This window comes from Melospiza melodia, chromosome 30, assembly GCF_035770615.1.
Source record: "Melospiza melodia melodia isolate bMelMel2 chromosome 30, bMelMel2.pri, whole genome shotgun sequence".
NCBI classification, from domain to species: Eukaryota; Metazoa; Chordata; class Aves; order Passeriformes; family Passerellidae; genus Melospiza; species Melospiza melodia.
The window spans coordinates 2,656,406-2,671,531 of record NC_086223.1 but is presented as its reverse complement, the minus strand read 5'-3'; the positions used below and the strand labels follow the sequence as shown (position 1 = coordinate 2,671,531).

The 15,126-nt window shown below is 63.3% G+C and overlaps 2 protein-coding genes across 2 annotated transcripts; one reads left to right on the top strand and one right to left on the bottom strand.

Moving 5' to 3' along the window:
- Positions 1-4,882: 4,882 nt before the first annotated feature.
- Positions 4,883-12,437, top strand: HAP1 (huntingtin associated protein 1). Its single transcript, XM_063178887.1, has 15 exons — positions 4,883-5,011; positions 6,740-6,816; positions 6,927-7,043; positions 7,148-7,248; positions 7,462-7,570; positions 7,695-7,773; positions 7,856-7,986; positions 8,072-8,146; positions 8,232-8,369; positions 9,069-9,136; positions 9,213-9,380; positions 9,779-10,065; positions 10,159-10,377; positions 10,772-10,865; positions 11,454-12,437. Exons 1-15 carry the CDS (start codon positions 4,921-4,923, stop codon positions 11,839-11,841), a joined length of 2,142 nt encoding a protein of 713 aa, XP_063034957.1. The 5' UTR covers positions 4,883-4,920; the 3' UTR covers positions 11,842-12,437.
- A 549-nt stretch (positions 12,438-12,986) lies between these two features.
- LOC134431096 (gastrin/cholecystokinin-like peptide) lies at positions 12,987-13,425 on the bottom strand. Its single transcript, XM_063179087.1, has 2 exons — positions 13,236-13,425; positions 12,987-13,118 (listed from the first exon to the last, which is right to left on the bottom strand). Exons 1-2 carry the CDS (start codon positions 13,420-13,422, stop codon positions 12,994-12,996), a joined length of 312 nt encoding a protein of 103 aa, XP_063035157.1. The 5' UTR covers positions 13,423-13,425; the 3' UTR covers positions 12,987-12,993.
- Between the last annotated feature and the right edge of the window lie 1,701 nt (positions 13,426-15,126).

Below are 15,126 nucleotides of genomic sequence, written 5' to 3'. Positions count from 1 at the left end.
CCAAAAGCAGACGCAGGGCTCTGGCAGCCCCGGCTGAGCTGACTCACCCTCAGCGGCCGCGCTCCCTCCGCAGCCAGCGGCACCTCCGAACACGGTGGGTCCCGGTGCCTCCCTGGGGACAGGAGGGGATGAGGGTTTGGGGATGGGGAGCTGCTTCCTGGGCCGCCCCGAGGTGTGTGTGTGGCAGTGCCAGGGGCACAGGGCCGGGGAAGGCTGTGGGTGTGATTCGGGGTCTGTGTGTTGCTTTGTGCTGTCCCTGTGTGCCAGGGGGAGCAGCGTGGCCTGGTGTGGGTGCTGTGCATGTGGCAGCGACCCCGAGCATCTGCCAGGAGAGATGCCCTGGCATGAGCTGGGGACGAGGGGCTGCTTGTGGCACAATGGGGGAGGTGGGAGCAGGGCTGGGGATGCAGCAGGGAGCTCCTGCCCTGCAGGGCAGAAGGGCAGCTGTGCCAGCAGCGGCTGCAGCCCGAGCCAGAGCCATTGGAGGTGGCCAGAGAGCAGGGATATGCTGGATTTATGGCCCGTCTCATGATGTTTATGGTTGGCATGAGGCAGCTGCAGATGCTGCCCAGCCCTGCCCCGCTCCCTGCTCTGCATCCTGCTGCCGACAGGGCGGAGGTTCGCAGGTGGACTTTGCTCTGCGAGGTGGAGCTGCCCAGGGCTCTCCTGGCACTCCTGCCGTGTCTGCCCAGCGCCGGGCGACTCGACAGCTCCTCCCTGCTCGTTCCACAGGCAGCGACCCGGCAGGGACCCTGTGGGGGCAGGCTCCTCTCCTGTCCTGTGCTGTCCTGTCCTCTCCTGGTGCTGCTTTGGTGCTGAGCCCTCCGGTCACACAGCAGCCACCGCAGAGCAGGTACGCTGACCCCTCGCCTCTGCCAAACCTGCCCCACATTCAGGGGTGGAGCTGAGCTGGATTCTGTTCCCGCAGCTCTCCTGTGCCAGGACACCTGAGCCCTGGCTATGCCTCCTGGGCTGGCAGATGCTGCCTCCAGGAAGGTTTTTGTCCTATGGGGGGTCAGGATGCGTCCCTGGAGCCCTCGAGCATCACCTGAACAGCTCCTTCCCCCCAGGCAGGGCCCGCAGGAGGGACTCTGGTGTGCCTCTCCCCATGGCAGCCGGGCCCCCACGCAACACCAGCCAAACTGGACACGCCGCTCCCACGAGAGACCCTCCCCAGCCAGAGCCCACCCGCCTGCCACGCCCTGCCCAGCCCGGGCTCAGCTGTCCCCGCCTGTCCCCAGCCCAGCCCGGCGTCCCAGGCGGGCACACGCCGCGATGCCGCGACCATCACTGGTGGGTACAGCTGAGGGTGCCGGCGGGAGCTGGGGTGCGGGGGGCGAGGAGCTGGGTCTCCTTTGGGCTGTTCCTCCATCCTGTCACTGTTCTGTGTCGGAGATGAGCCATTGTCCCGGCATCCTTCACCCCGCACTGCGTGCCAGGCCCGCTGTGCCCAGCGCAGAGCGTGGCCAGGAGATGGCAGCAGGACCCTGCCCGCGGGCAGCGGGGGGATGAGGGGAGCAGGACAGAGCTGGGGAAGGGTCCTTGAGTGCCACCCTGCGGGGGACCCCCCCAATCCCTGCACCAGTGGCTCTGGGGATGGACCCAGCCCCAAACCCCCCGGGCACAGAGTGGGCTGAGGGGTGCAGGAGGTTCCCCCCTGCACAGCTCCCTCCCCACATACCACCCTGGGCTGATGGTGACAGTGAGGGGGTGACAATCCCCCTTTTTCGGGGCTCCACAGAATCCCAGCTACCAATGGAGGCAAAACGTGAAACAAAAAGGCCCCAGCAGCAGCACGGGCCTGGGTGGCACTGGGGTGGCACTGGGGTGGCACTGGGTTCCTTTATTTGATGTTACACTCCCCGAGTCCCAGGCAATGAGCTGGGGGAAAACAACAGCTTATAGGGGGGGACAGGTCTCAAGGGAGGATACCATGCTCAGCTAATCAAAAGCACTGGGGGTGGAACACAAAGGCAAGGGATACAAGGGAGGAAAACTGCTTGGGACAGGAGGGGTCAACAAGTGGACGTGTGGGAGGAAGGGGTTTGAAACTTGGCAGAGAAGTAGCTAAGCAGCAAAGAGACAAACCGACACTAAAAGCAGGGGGCGGGGGGGAAGCCCAAATAAACTACCAAACAACAAACCGAACAATAACCTGCAGAACAAAACCACCCTGACGCCGTGGCCCTGTGTCCCCCTGTCCCCAGAGCTGTGCAGCGAGGCTGTCCCCGAGGTGGAGATCGTCAGCCTGCTGGGCGAGCAGCTGCCCCGCTACACGCTGCGGGCCGACACCGTGTTGGGCTACGAGCACAGGGACTGGCTGCGAGCCCCCAGCGCCCCCCCGCAGCCCGTAGCCCCCCTGACCCCCCGGCAGATCGAGGAGACCCTGCAGTATTTCCGTGAGTGCAGCGGGGCCGGGGAGGGGCGGCGGGCACGGCCGGGCTGATCGCCGCTAATGGGATTGACGGGCTGGATTTCCTCACCCGGAACATCCCGGGCTAATTCTGGGAGCAGCTGCTGCTGAGCCAAGGCGGATGCTGGGAGAGAGAGAGAGCCCCCCCAGCATTTTCTTGGGACCCCCTGCACGTCCCTGCTCCCCTGTGCTGGGCTGGGACGCTGGTGGGCTTGGCGAGGTGTGCCAGGGGATGCCAGGGCTGCTGCTCCTCCAGCATGCCAGCCTGGAGCAGGGGGCTGCCAGCAGAGCCCGCAGAGCTGTGGGGACCCCAGGGGGAGATCCCTGCTGCCAGCAGAGCTGTGGGGATCCCAGCAGAGCCCCCAGAGCTGTGGGGAACCCAGCAGAGCCCCCAGAGCTGTGGGGATCCATCCCTGGTGCCAGCAGAGCCCCCAGAGCTGAGGGGACCCCAGGGGGAGATCCCTGCTGCCAGCAGAGCTGTGGGGATCTCAGCAGAGCCCCCAGAGCTGTGGGGACCCCAAGGGGAGATCCCTGCAGCCCCCAGCAGAGCCCCCAGAGCTGTGGGGATCTCAGCAGAGCCCCTAGAGCTGTGGGGACTCCAGGGGGAGATTCCTGCTGCCAGCAGACCCCCAGAGCTGAGGAGATCCATCCCTGCTGCCAGCAGACCCCCAGAGCTGAGGGGATCCATCCCTGGTGCCAGCAGAGCCCCCAGAGCTGTGGGGATCCCAGCAGAGCCCCCAGAGCTGTGGGGATGCCATGGGGACACTCCTGCAGCCCCCATGCCAGGCAGGGGCAGTGCCCACGGCCCTGTGATGTGTTCCATCCCTGGGCAAGGTCGGGGTTCAGCGGGGGGCACAGACGGATTATCTCTGCCTTGTTTATGCCTCTGGGCCGCGTGTGGCGGGGACAGGATTAGAGCAGGGGGCTGGGGGATGGATGTGGGGCAGTGGGAGACAGATGGGGGCAAAGCCTCCACCCAGCTGCTCCCTGCAGGCTGGGCATCACCCTCACCGTGCCCTGCCTGTGCTCGCAGCCTTCCCCTGGTGGCTGCTCCCTCTCTGGTCAGCAGGCGACCATCAGTGGCCGTACAAGGGATTGAACCCCAAATTCTGTCTCTGTGCCATGGGGTGGGGAGCACGCAGCACACCAGCACCCCAGCCCTGCTCCATGGGGCCAGGGGCTCTCAGTGCCACACTCCTGCAGGTCACAGCCACTCCTGTGCTGCTGGCATGTGCTGGAGGGGGCCCATGGCGTCAAACCTTTAAGCCGCCATCAGAAATAGCCCCCTGTAATCTGCTTGTGCGGGCACAGGGAACCTGCCCAGAGCAGCAAATCCTGGGGCAGGGGATTAGGAAGAAGCAGCTCCTGCCTGTCCGTGCTGAGACGTGTGCTTGAGTCCTTGGGGTCCCTGGAGGGTGGGTGGTGCTGGCTGTGTCATCCCAGGCCTTACCAAGGTGAAATCCAGCTCCAGGAGGAGGGAGAGGGTGAGACTGAGGGCATCTGCTCCAATCTCACCCCAGAGAGGACTGAGGGTTTATGGCAGGGTCCCAATGGGTAGGAGTGAAGCAGGCAAAGGCGTGCAGTGCTGAGGGGCAGCTCCAGCTGCATCCCTTCACTGATTGTTTGGGTGCTCACAAGGGTGGGCATTGGGGCAGGTGATGAGGACAGAGCACGTTGGCATTTCCAGCACACGTTGGCATTACCACACCCACGGCCTGGGCTACGTGCCTGCCAGCTCCTCCATAATTCAGCACATCATGATTTATTCACCTTTCCTGCTTCTGTGCTGCCTCTGCACCAGTGTTGTGGGGACGAGAGGGTGCCAGCCAGGCAGTGTGGGGCATCCTGGCTCATGCCAGGCCGTGCCTGGAGCCAGGGCTGGTGAACGGGGAGGCTGGAGTGGGATGGAAAAGCCCCTTTGCTGATCAGGGACCTGGCAGGGCCCAGCACTGCAATGGGCACTGCAGGTGCAGGGTTTGTGACGTGGGTGGTGATGGGGGGATGGCAGAGCAGGGCTGGCCAGACAAACGTACCCTGACCCTCATGGGGACCCCATGGCTTTGTGTGAGGGGCCCCAAATCTCTCCCCGTCCTTCCCAAGGGGCAGAGCTGCCGTCTGTGGGTGACCCACAGCATCAACACTGCAGAGCGGCTGCTCAGGGACCCGCAGGGTCCCAAGCGGTGGGAGGGACACCTCCACCAGCCCCCAGGGCTGAGCAGGGCTGTCCTGGCGGGTTCCCCAGCAAAGAGCCCAGTCCTGGGGTGCCTGATGGGGATCGTGTCCCTGGGGAAAACGGGGGAAATGCGCACCCCGAGCCCCGCATCGCCCCCGCGCGGCTCCGCCCCCGTCCCGGCCCCGTTCCCGTCCCCGCCGCCGGGGGATGCGCCGGGCAGGTGCGCGGGGAGCGGGCGATCCTATAAATAGGGGCGGCAGCGGCCGCAGCGGCTCCGCTCGGCGCGGCGGGGCTGGGCACGGCTGGGTGGGCACGGCTGGGTGGGCACGGCGCGATGGAGATCTGGAGCAGCCCCGCCGCCTACGATGAGTTGAACGGGAACGCGGAGCGCGGCGCGGACCCCATCGCCCGGGAGCTGGAGGAAGGTGAGGGCGGCGCGGGCGGTCCCGCCCCGGGGATGGGGGTGAGGATGAGGATGGGGGTGAGGATGAGGGTGAGGATGAGGCTGCGGCAGGGCTGGGCTCCCCGCGGGGTTGGTTTGGAGCGGCGGGGCCGGGGTGTCCCCGGGGCCGGGGCCGGTCCGGAGGGGTCAGGGCCGGGCTCTTCCCTCGGGAGGTGCCCTGCGCTCCCCACCTGTGCCTTCCCTCAACCCCCGGCTCCCTCGCCGCCCTCTGGCCCGAGGTTGCCGCCGCCCCGTCCCTTGGGGACCCCCAGGGTCACCTGACCCCAAGGAGAGCTGTCCCCACGGACAGGGGACAGCCAGGTGTGCCAGGTGTGCCCGTGGGGAAGGAGAAGGGCGCCCCTCCTGCCGTGGGAACGGGGTGCTCCCCCCCCAATCGGGCCCTGGGTGGATGTTTACATCTTCGCCAGCGCCGCAGCCCCCGTCTGCCAGGGCCAGCCGCTCGCTCCAAGCGGAACGATGCTCATGCTCTAATTACTTCCAATTAACGGCTCAGGGGCCTGACGAGGTGCAGTTGGGGACCCCCGCGGAGAGCGGCTCCTGTCGGGGTGCAGAGAGGGGGGTGAGGCTGGGGATGGGGCTGGCCCTGCGCCCCCTGGCCGTGTTTGGGGTCCGTGTTTGGGGTCCGTGTTTGGGGTCCGTGTTTGGGGTCCGTGTTTGGGGTCCGTGCCCTCCGGGGCGTGGGGCGGTGCGGGCCGGACGGGCCCGGCGTGGCGAGTGGGGGCATTGCCATGACAACGCACTCGCCATTACACAACCCCAGCTGGGGACGCCTAATGGGATTTGTGTGGCTGAGCTTCCCCGTTAACCCACTTCGTCTGCGCCGCCGGGGGGTGCCTCTGACTGGGGCCCTGAGCGCAGCCGGGGGAAACTGAGGCACGCAGCCTCGGGGCAGCAGAGCATGGAAAGGGCACCGGGCAGGGTGCGGGGCACAGGCAGCTCCGGGGCTGTAGCCGGCTCTGGGGTGCGGGCAGGGCTCGGGGCTCTGCTCGGGCTCCCTCCGGCTCCAGCGCCGGTGCGTGCCCGGGTGCGTGCCCGGCGCTGCCTGGCGGGACCCGCAGCGGGGGCACCGAGACTCGGTGCTGGCACCGCCTCTCCCCGCCAGACCCGGAGCGGCGGGGCACGCAGGGCTGTGCCGGGGGCCCGGTGGGAGCCCCCGATCCCTCCCCGCCGCCGGGGCCGTGCAGCTGCGGGGGCAGCGTCCCCTCCCCCAGAGAGAAACCAAACTAGGGCAGGGGGGATCTGGGGGAGGGGGCTGGGGACAGCTTGGAGGGGACGCCGCCCGCGAGCCCGGCTCGGCACGGTGCCACCCACGGCTGTTTATGCTGGAGCTCCAGCCTGCTTTCTGCTGGAGATGTCACCTCTGATCCTGTCTCTGCTGCTGCCCTTCCTTGTCCCCCTGCTGTCCGTGAGTCCTGCAGTGGGGCTGGCGCTGTGCCTGTGCTGTGGGGTCAGCAAGGGTGCCAAGCGTTTTTCTTGCCCCCTCAAGGTGTGGGCAGGGTTGGGGGTGAGGTGTGAGCCCCCCCATTTCCCACGATGCTGTCACTGCTGTGGGGATCCCTGCCTGGCACTGTGTGAGGTGCCACCCAGCTGACAAAAGTCCTTTCTGGAGACCAGCTTGGGGGGACAGTGCTGAGCCCCTGGGTCAGTGCTCCCACAGTGTGGGGGTTCACCTTGTGCCCTCTCCCCCCAGTCCTGTGTGCTGAGCGGGTGGCCAGGATCACAAAGACCTACCACGATATCGACGCTGTCACCAACCTGCTGGATGAGGTACGCTGGAGATGCCACCTGTGTGAGGGCTGGTGGCACCCTGGGGACACAGGGCTGGGTGAGGAGTGGGGAAGGGATGAGTCCCAGCTGAGGCAGACCTGCCCCTGCAGAAAGAGCGGGATCTGGAGCTGGCAGCACGCATCGGGCAGTCCCTGCTGAAGCAGAACCGGAGCCTGACTGAGCGCAATGAGCTCCTGGAGGAGCAGCTGGAATTGGCCAAAGAGGAGGTAACAGCTCCTGGGCACAGGTCTGGGCTGTGGCCCCCTGTGTGCCCCGCTGGGGGCTGCTGTGGTCCCTTTGGCCACGTCCTGAAGCGCTTTTGTATCTCCAGATTGCGCAGCTGCGCCACGAGGTGTCCATGCGGGATGACCTCCTGCACTTCTACACCACCAGCACGGAGGAGAGCGAGCCCACCACCACCACCTCCACCCCGTGAGTGGGACCCCCTGTCCTGCTGCTCCTGTGGGCAGGCCAGGAGCCATCACATCCCTGGGCTGGCACTGGCCACATCCCTGCCCTCCCTTGGTGGCCGTGGGTCCGACCCCACAGAGCTCGGTCGCTGTGGGTGCCTGGGGGAGCGGGCAGGGGTCAGAGTGGGCATTGCCACCCTGCCTGCCCTGCTCAGGCCATCCCTGCTGTCCCCAGGCTGCGCAGGCACGAGTCCTCGCTGTCCTTGCAGCAGTACTTCCAGTACGACACCCTGCAGCAGAAGCTCCGGAGCCTGGAGGAGGAGAACCAGAAGCTGCGCATGGAGGTGGGCACAGCCAGCTGCAGGATGCCCTCAGTGCCCACCCATGCCCTGCTCTCCCTGGGGGGACCCGAGCTGCCCCCTCAGTGTCCTGCCTGTCCCGCTCAGCCTCTCCAACCCTGTCCCCCAGGCCACCAACATCGCCACCGAGACGTGTCAGTACGAGCAGCAGGAGCAGCAGCTGATGATCGACTGCGTGGAGCAGTTCTGTAAGCAGGGCTCGGGGCTCTGCCCGGGTGGGTGGGCTGGGGCCGGGGCGGTGCCCGGCGGTGACGGAGCCCCCTCCCGCAGCCGAGGCGAGCCAGCAGGTCGTTCACCTGTCGGAGGAGCTGGCGCACCGGGCGGAGGACGCGGCGCGGCAGCAGGAGGAGATCAGCCAGCTGCTGGCGCAGGTCGCGGATCTGCAGCACAAGTGTCGCACGGTGAGGGGGTGAGGGTCCCCTGCCCGTGTCCGGGGGGTCGAGGGGTGCGGCCACAGCGCCCTGACCCGGCCTCTCCTGCCCGCAGTACGGCTCCGAGGTGGAGGAGCTCCAGCAGCACCTGACGGCGGCCAAGGAGGTGCAGCAGCAGCTGCGGATGGAGGTGAGCCCGGGGGGAGCCCTGGGTGCCCCCCTGGCCGGGGGTCCTGTCCCGGGGCCGTGCTCCAGCCGTGCCGGTGTCCCCGCAGCTGCGGGATCTGCAGGACAAGTACGCGGAGTGCGGCGGGATGCTGCAGGAGGCGCGGGAGGAGGTGAAGAGCCTGCGGAGCCGCAGCGTCCCCAACAGCACCGTGAGCCGCTACAGCGCTGCCAGCCTGCTGCCCGTGGTGAGCGGGGACCGGGGGGCACGGGGGGGTGCCTGCTGTGCCCCTGGTACCGACACTGCACCCCCGTGCTGACACTGCACCCCCAGTGCTGACACTGTGCACCCCATACTGACACTGTGCACCCCCATACTGACACTGCACCCCCATACTGACACTGCCCCCCAGTACTGACACTGTGCACCCCCATACTGACACTGTGCACCCCCATACTGACACTGTGCACCCCCATACCGACACTGCACCCCCATACTGACACTGCCCCCCATGCTGACACTGTGCACCCCCATACTGACACTGCCCCCCAGCACTGACACCGACACTGTGCACCCCCAATACTGACACTGCCCCCCCCATACTGACACTGTGCACCCCCATACTGACACTGTGCACCCCAGTACCGACACTGCACCCCCATACTGACACTGCCCCCCAGCACTGACACTGCACCCCCATACTGACACTGTGCACCCCCAATACTGACACTGCACCCCCATACTTACACTGCCCCCCAGCGCTGACACTGCACCCCCAGTGCTGACACTGCCCCCCCAGTGCTGACACTGCACCCCCATACTGACACTGCCCCCCCCCAGTGCTGACACTGCACCCCCATACTGACACCGACACTGCCCCCCGATACTGACACTGCCCCCCAGCACTGACACTGTCCCCCCATACTGACACAACTTATGTCCCCAGGACTCGCTGGCGGCTGAGATCAAGGGCATGATGAGGAAGAGGACGGACAGCTCCTGCTCGGACTACAAGTGAGTGCTGTCTTTGGTGGTTTGTGCCGTGCCCTGGGACGGCTCCGGCTCACCCCGAGCTCCCTCCTGCCCGCAGGAGCTACCAGCGCGTCTTCGAGACGGTGAAGGCCGTGAACCAGGCAGCCAAGGCCAAGTCCTGCTCCGAGTCTCCCCACCACGTCCCGGGCTCCAAGCAGGTGTCCACTGCCCACTCTGGGGGGGCCAGCACCCCCCAAACCAACTGCTCCGGCTCGGAGGATGCTCAGTGAGTGCTGGGGCGGGGGAGAACGGGGCCGGGTTGGGGATGAACGGGGCTGGGTGAGGGCAGAACGGGGCCGGGTTGGGGATGAACGGGGCTGGGTGAGGGCAGAACGGGGCCGGGGGTGGGGGCAGAACGGGGCTGGGTTGGGGATGAACGGGGCTGGGTTGGGGATGGTTGGGGATGGTTGGGGATGAACGGGGCCGGGTGAGGGCAGAACGGGGCTGGGTTGGGGATGAACGGGGCCGGGGGGGGCAGAACGGGGCTGGGTTGGGGATGAACGGGGCCGGGTGGGACAGCGGCTGCTCCTGCACAGGAGTTGGGATGCTGGCAGCAGCCTGAGGCAGGGAGGGCAGGGTCTGGGGGGGTCCCTGAGGTGCAGCCCTAAGCTGTGCCCCCATCAGGGCCGATGGGGCCATCAAGGAGCCCCGGGCAGCCCCGGGCCGGCAGGACCTGGAGGCGGCGGTGCAGCGGCTCTCGGAGCGCTCCTTCTTCGAGGCCGAGCGGGAGCGCAAGCTCTGGAGGCTGAGGGATGGGGAGAGCTCCAGCGGCTTCCTCACCCCCGAGGGCAGCGTCGTCTCCACCGGGACAAGCTACTCGGGGGGCTCGGAGCTCACGGCTGGCTCCGGCTTCTCCCTGGGCTCCCTCACCTGCTTCCCCGACAAGCTGCAGATCGTGAAGCCGCTGGAAGGTGAGGGCCAGAGGGGGTGGGTGAGGAGCTGCAGGTGCTCTGAGGGTCCAACAGCCCCTCCTGAGCTCCCCTGGGCTGTGTTCCCATCCCCAGGCTCTGTGACGCTCCACCACTGGCAGCAGCTGGCACAGCCCAACCTGGGCGGGATCCTGGTGCCCCGGCCCGGGGTGCTCACCAAAGACTTCAGGCAGCTGGACACCGACCTGGAGGAGGTCTACAGCCTCAATGACCTGGAGGAGGACGATGTGGACGCCAGCTCCTTCCAGCTGCTCCCTACCTCAGCGCCCACCAAAGCCAAGGAGCGCCCCAGGGGTGAGCGGGGGGCGAGGGGACGGAGGGGCCGCAGCCCCCGGGGTGCCCCTGCCCTCCTGTCCCGGCTGGCCCTCGCCTCCCCCGGTGCTTTCCCCTCTTGCAGCAGCCTGTCCGTGGCACCCCGCGCTCCCCGGGGGGATGCTCCGCCCGCGGCTGTGCCAGGGCTGCTCTCGGACAGGGGGATGAGCCCCGGCGAGCCCCTGCTGCCCCCCGGCTGCCTGCAAGGGGCCGCTCTGGCATCTCCTGGCCCGTCCTGTGCCGGCTGCCCGCTCTGAGCAGGCCCCGGGCGCAGCTGCTGCTGAATCCCCGTGCAAGGAGCTCCCAGCCCGGCTCTGGCTGCCCCGCCTGCCCTCCGTGCCCTGGGTCCTGACCCCTTGTCTCCTGTCCCTTCCAGTGTTCCTCTCTGTTAACAACCTCCCCCAGACCCCGTCTACCTTCACCATCACCACCTGCCACATCCTCCACCCCACCTCTGCGACCACCACCAGGTAAGGTGCGGGGCCCCCGCTGCCTGCCCCGGCCTTCCTCCTCCTCCTCCTCCTCCTCCCCCGTGCCTGGCTCCCTGCAGCCCCTGATGCTCTGAGCGGTGCCAGCACCAGAAATCTCCCCAAATGTGTCTGTGTGTCTGTGGATGGATGGATGGACGGACAGACGGACAGCCTTCCTCGGCTGGGCTCGCCCAGGGGAGCAGTAAATGCTCCTGGCACTCTGGGGAGCAGACACAGGTTTTTGGTTTTTTTTCCTCCCTCCACACTTGGGCAGCAGCCAGGAACTTTTCGCAGCCGGCTGCTGGGCTGTCCCCTCATTAACGAGCGCCGGTGATTAGCCCTAATGAGCCCCCCTAAGGCTCGCTGGGGGTTGGTGTGAGCTGGAGTTCGCTGTTAGACAAACCCCGGTGTCTGGACATTGCTGCGGGAGCTGTGCCCGTGTCCCAGCGTGTCCCGGCTGATGAGGAGCAGCCCCAGCACCCTCTGGGGGCTTTGGGGTCTCCTGCAGCCCAGGGCCCTTTAGGGGAAGGACAGGGGGTCCTGCCTGGCCCCCCAGCTGATCCCCCTTCTGCTCTCTCTTCCCTCCAGTCTGTATCATGCCGTCGTGCCTTCTTGTGGGCCCTTTGAGGGGCTGAGCCTCTGCAGCCCCTCCCCAGAACCGGCTCCCCCCACGCTGGCGCTGGGCCCTGGACCCCCCAGCGCCCCCAGGGGACTCGTGAGGCTCCTGCTGGGCCGAGATTCCCACCTGGCACCAGGCACTGGATCGTGGAGGGCCCCCTCGCTGCACTGCCAGGAGCCCCCCGTGGCCAGGGGCCTGCAGGGACCCCCAGGCAGGAGCAGCACCTTCAGCTGGAACCTGGTGGAGAAGCTGCAGCGCCTGGGGCTGGACAAGGTGGTGGCCAGAGGGCAGAGAGCTCCTGTGCCCTCTGGGGTACCCAGAGGTGACACTGCTGCAGAGCCCCCAGGCTCAGGGTGAGACACATCCTCTTCCTCACCCGTCCATGGGGAAATGGAGACGGGAGAAGCTTCGGCCTCAGCTCCTGGTGCTGCCCCAGCTCCATCAGCGCTCCTGGCACCAGCACGGAGGGCTCTGCCCTGGCTGCAAGGACAGAACTGGCCCTGCTCCCCATGGATGGGGGTACAGGGGGTGCTGGCTGGCCCTGGTTCTGCTGGGGCAGTGTGGACCCTGCACAGGAGCCGATTTCTGGCAATAAAAACTGTTCCTGCTTCTGCTGAGCCTGTCTGCGGAGCGAGAGGCAGCTCGGCCCGTCTGGGGCTGTCCAGATGCTGCAGGGATGGAGAACACCCAGTGTGGGCTCAGGTGTGTCCTGGGGCAACCCACTGGGGCCAGGGGGACCCCCTGCACCCCGGGCTGGGCCCTGGCCAGCACCTGGCCTGGACTGGCTTCAAAGGGAATGCTGCTTTAGCTCTTCCCTGCTCACTGAGTAGCAATAGTAGCAGCACCCACAGCTTGGGATGTTCCTGGGGGTGCTTCTGCTGCTCCCCCTAATTGTGTCCTTCCCTCCAAGCTGTGCCCAAACCCCTGGCAAATAAATGTGAATTCACAGAGCAGCTGCTGTGTGCTGTGTGTGCTGCTGTGCCCAGCTCAGCCTCTGCCCCTTGCATCCCTCTGGGGCTGGGGGTAAATCCCCTCTGGGGCTGGGGGCAAATCTCTTCTGCCCTCTGGGGCTGGGGGCAAATCCCCTCTGGGGCTGGGGGCAAATCTCTTCTGCCCTCTGGGGCTGGGGGTAAATCCCCTCTGCATTCTGGGGGCAAATTCCTTCTGCCCTTTGGGGCTGGGGGCAAATCCCTTTTGCCCTCTGGGGCTAAATCCCTCTGGGGTTGGGGGTAAATTCCCTTTGCCCTTTGGGGCTGGGGGCAAATCCCCTCTGGGGCTTAGAGCAAATCCCCTCTGCCCTCTGGAACTGGGGGCAAATCCCTTCTGCCCTCTGGGGTTGGGGGCAAATCCCTTCTGCCCTCTGGGGTTGGGGGCAAATCCCCCTGCCCACCTTCCCAGGCTCTCCCCAGCACATACAGGAGTGCAGAGGCCGTGGTGCCAGAGTTTTATTGAGGGAAAGGGCAGGCCCTGAGTGTGGCAGTGCCCTGCCCAGCCAGCCCAGCCCAGCAGCTACACAGCACCATCCTCATCCTCAGCGCTGCGGCGGCCAAAGTCCATCCAGTCGGGGTAGAAGTGGTCGTGCAGAGCCTCCAGCCCCTCGTCCTCATGCACAAAGGCCTTGTGCTTGTTCAGCTCTGCCAGGGCAAAGGCAGCAGTTAGAGCTGGAAATTGCTGGAAATTTGGAAATTGCTGGTATTTCCCCCCCTTCCATGGGGGCCAGGCTGTGCCCACCCACCCATAGCTTGCAGTACCTGTGAGGATGTGGGGCAGGAACTGGGACAGGAGGTGCTGCTGCTCCTGGGACAGCTGCTGGGGCCATTCCCGGCGGGCCAGGCTCGGGGGGGGCTCCTGGGGGTCCCCCGAGGCCGCTGGGGGCCGGCACAGGCTGGGGGCCACCGCGAGGGCCAGGGTGAGGCACAGGCACAGGGACGCCTTCATGGCTGTGGGGACACTGAACAGGGGGGGCAGCTGCAGCCCCTGGACTGGGACAGGCTCAGCCCCGGCCCATGGACGGTTCACAGTCCCCTCTGTCCCCGCCTTTGTGTCCCCAAGTCCCCTCCATCCCCTGCAGCTTCTCCCCAAGCCTTTTCCATCCCTCTCTCCTGGCTGGTTCCCAATTCCCCCAGAATCAGAGTGAAGGCAGAGGGATCCACGAGGATCAATCCCACTTGTGGCTCCTTGCAAGGATGCTGAAAACTAAAGCCCATGGCTAAGAGCATCATCCAGCCCCTCCTTGAATCCAAACAGCTGGGGAGCTTCTCCTCCCCAGGGCATGGCCAGGCCCAGACCCCCTCTGTTCCCCTCAGTGGGACTCTGAGTTGCTTTGTCCCTCCCGTCTGCTCCTCAGGTTTTCTCCATCTTTCCCTCTCCCCAAGTCACCTGCAGCCAGTGCCAGAGCCCTGTGAGACTCTGAGACTCACCTGTGGGTTCTGAGGCTCAGCAGGGTGTCCTGGAGGTGTCCTGGTGGGTGTCAGTGGGTGTCCCAGTGGGATTCTCTCTACAGGATCACCCCAGCTCAGCCCTGCTTTTAAAGGCACTGCCGGGGCTGCCACACCCCAAGGAGGCTCCAATCACATCCACCCACCCCCAGGGGGACATCGGGCATCTGTGCGTGCTCACATACACACAGACAGACAGACACACACACAGACACACACACAGACACACAGGCAGACCCACAGAGCCACACAGACAGATATATATATATATACTCATACATATATATAAAATATATATTAAAAACATTATATTATATTATATTATATTATATTATATTATATTATATTATATTATATTATATTATATTATATTATATTATATTATATTATATTATATTATATTATATTATATTACATTACATTACATTACATTACATTATATTATATTATATTATATTATATTACATTATATTTATAAATATGTATATATGTATGTAGGGAAACACAGATGAATGCTTACATAAATACATATATATATATGCATATATTTTTATGTGCATGTCTACATACATGTATTCATGTATTCATACATACAAGTATTCACAATTATAAATCCATACACACATGTTGGACTTCTAACATAAATTATTCTGGGATTATGTGTATATATATATATATATAAAATGTATATATATTTATATATATATTTATATATATATAAATAAAAGATATACACATATATATGTAAATATATTACATATATAAATGTATATATATTTATATATATATAAATAAAAGATATACACATATATATGTAAATATATTACATATTATAAATATATAATATATAATATATAATATATAATATATAATATATAATATATAATATATAATATATAATATATAATATATAATATATAATATATAATATGTAATATATATACACATATATACACGTGTATATATATATATATGAAAATATATGAATATTTGTACACATATATCTAAATCTGTACACATTTATACATACATACATGTTTATAAATAGCAATATATATGCAAATATCTGTATAAACACACATGCACATGTATGTATGCATATACAGGAGTATGTGTGTGTACATATGTGTATTCTCACACGTGTGTCCGTGTGTCTGTACACACACACACACACACATAGATGTACCCACACCCTCACACCCAG

Bases quoted from the DNA above. Each gene is read 5' to 3' on its own strand.
- HAP1 (XM_063178887.1), top strand. From the start codon at position 4,921: ATGGAGATCTGGAGCAGCCCCGCCGCCTACGATGAGTTGAACGGGAAC. The intron at 7,571-7,694 runs GTGGGCACAGCC...CCTGTCCCCCAG, and splicing joins ACCAGAAGCTGCGCATGGAG to GCCACCAACATCGCCACCGA. The intron at 9,381-9,778 runs GTGAGTGCTGGG...TGCCCCCATCAG, and splicing joins TCCGGCTCGGAGGATGCTCA to GGCCGATGGGGCCATCAAGG.
- LOC134431096 (XM_063179087.1), bottom strand. From the start codon at position 13,422: ATGAAGGCGTCCCTGTGCCTGTGCCTCACCCTGGCCCTCGCGGTGGCC. The intron at 13,119-13,235 runs GTACTGCAAGCT...TTGCCCTGGCAG, and splicing joins CCTGCCCCACATCCTCACAG to AGCTGAACAAGCACAAGGCC.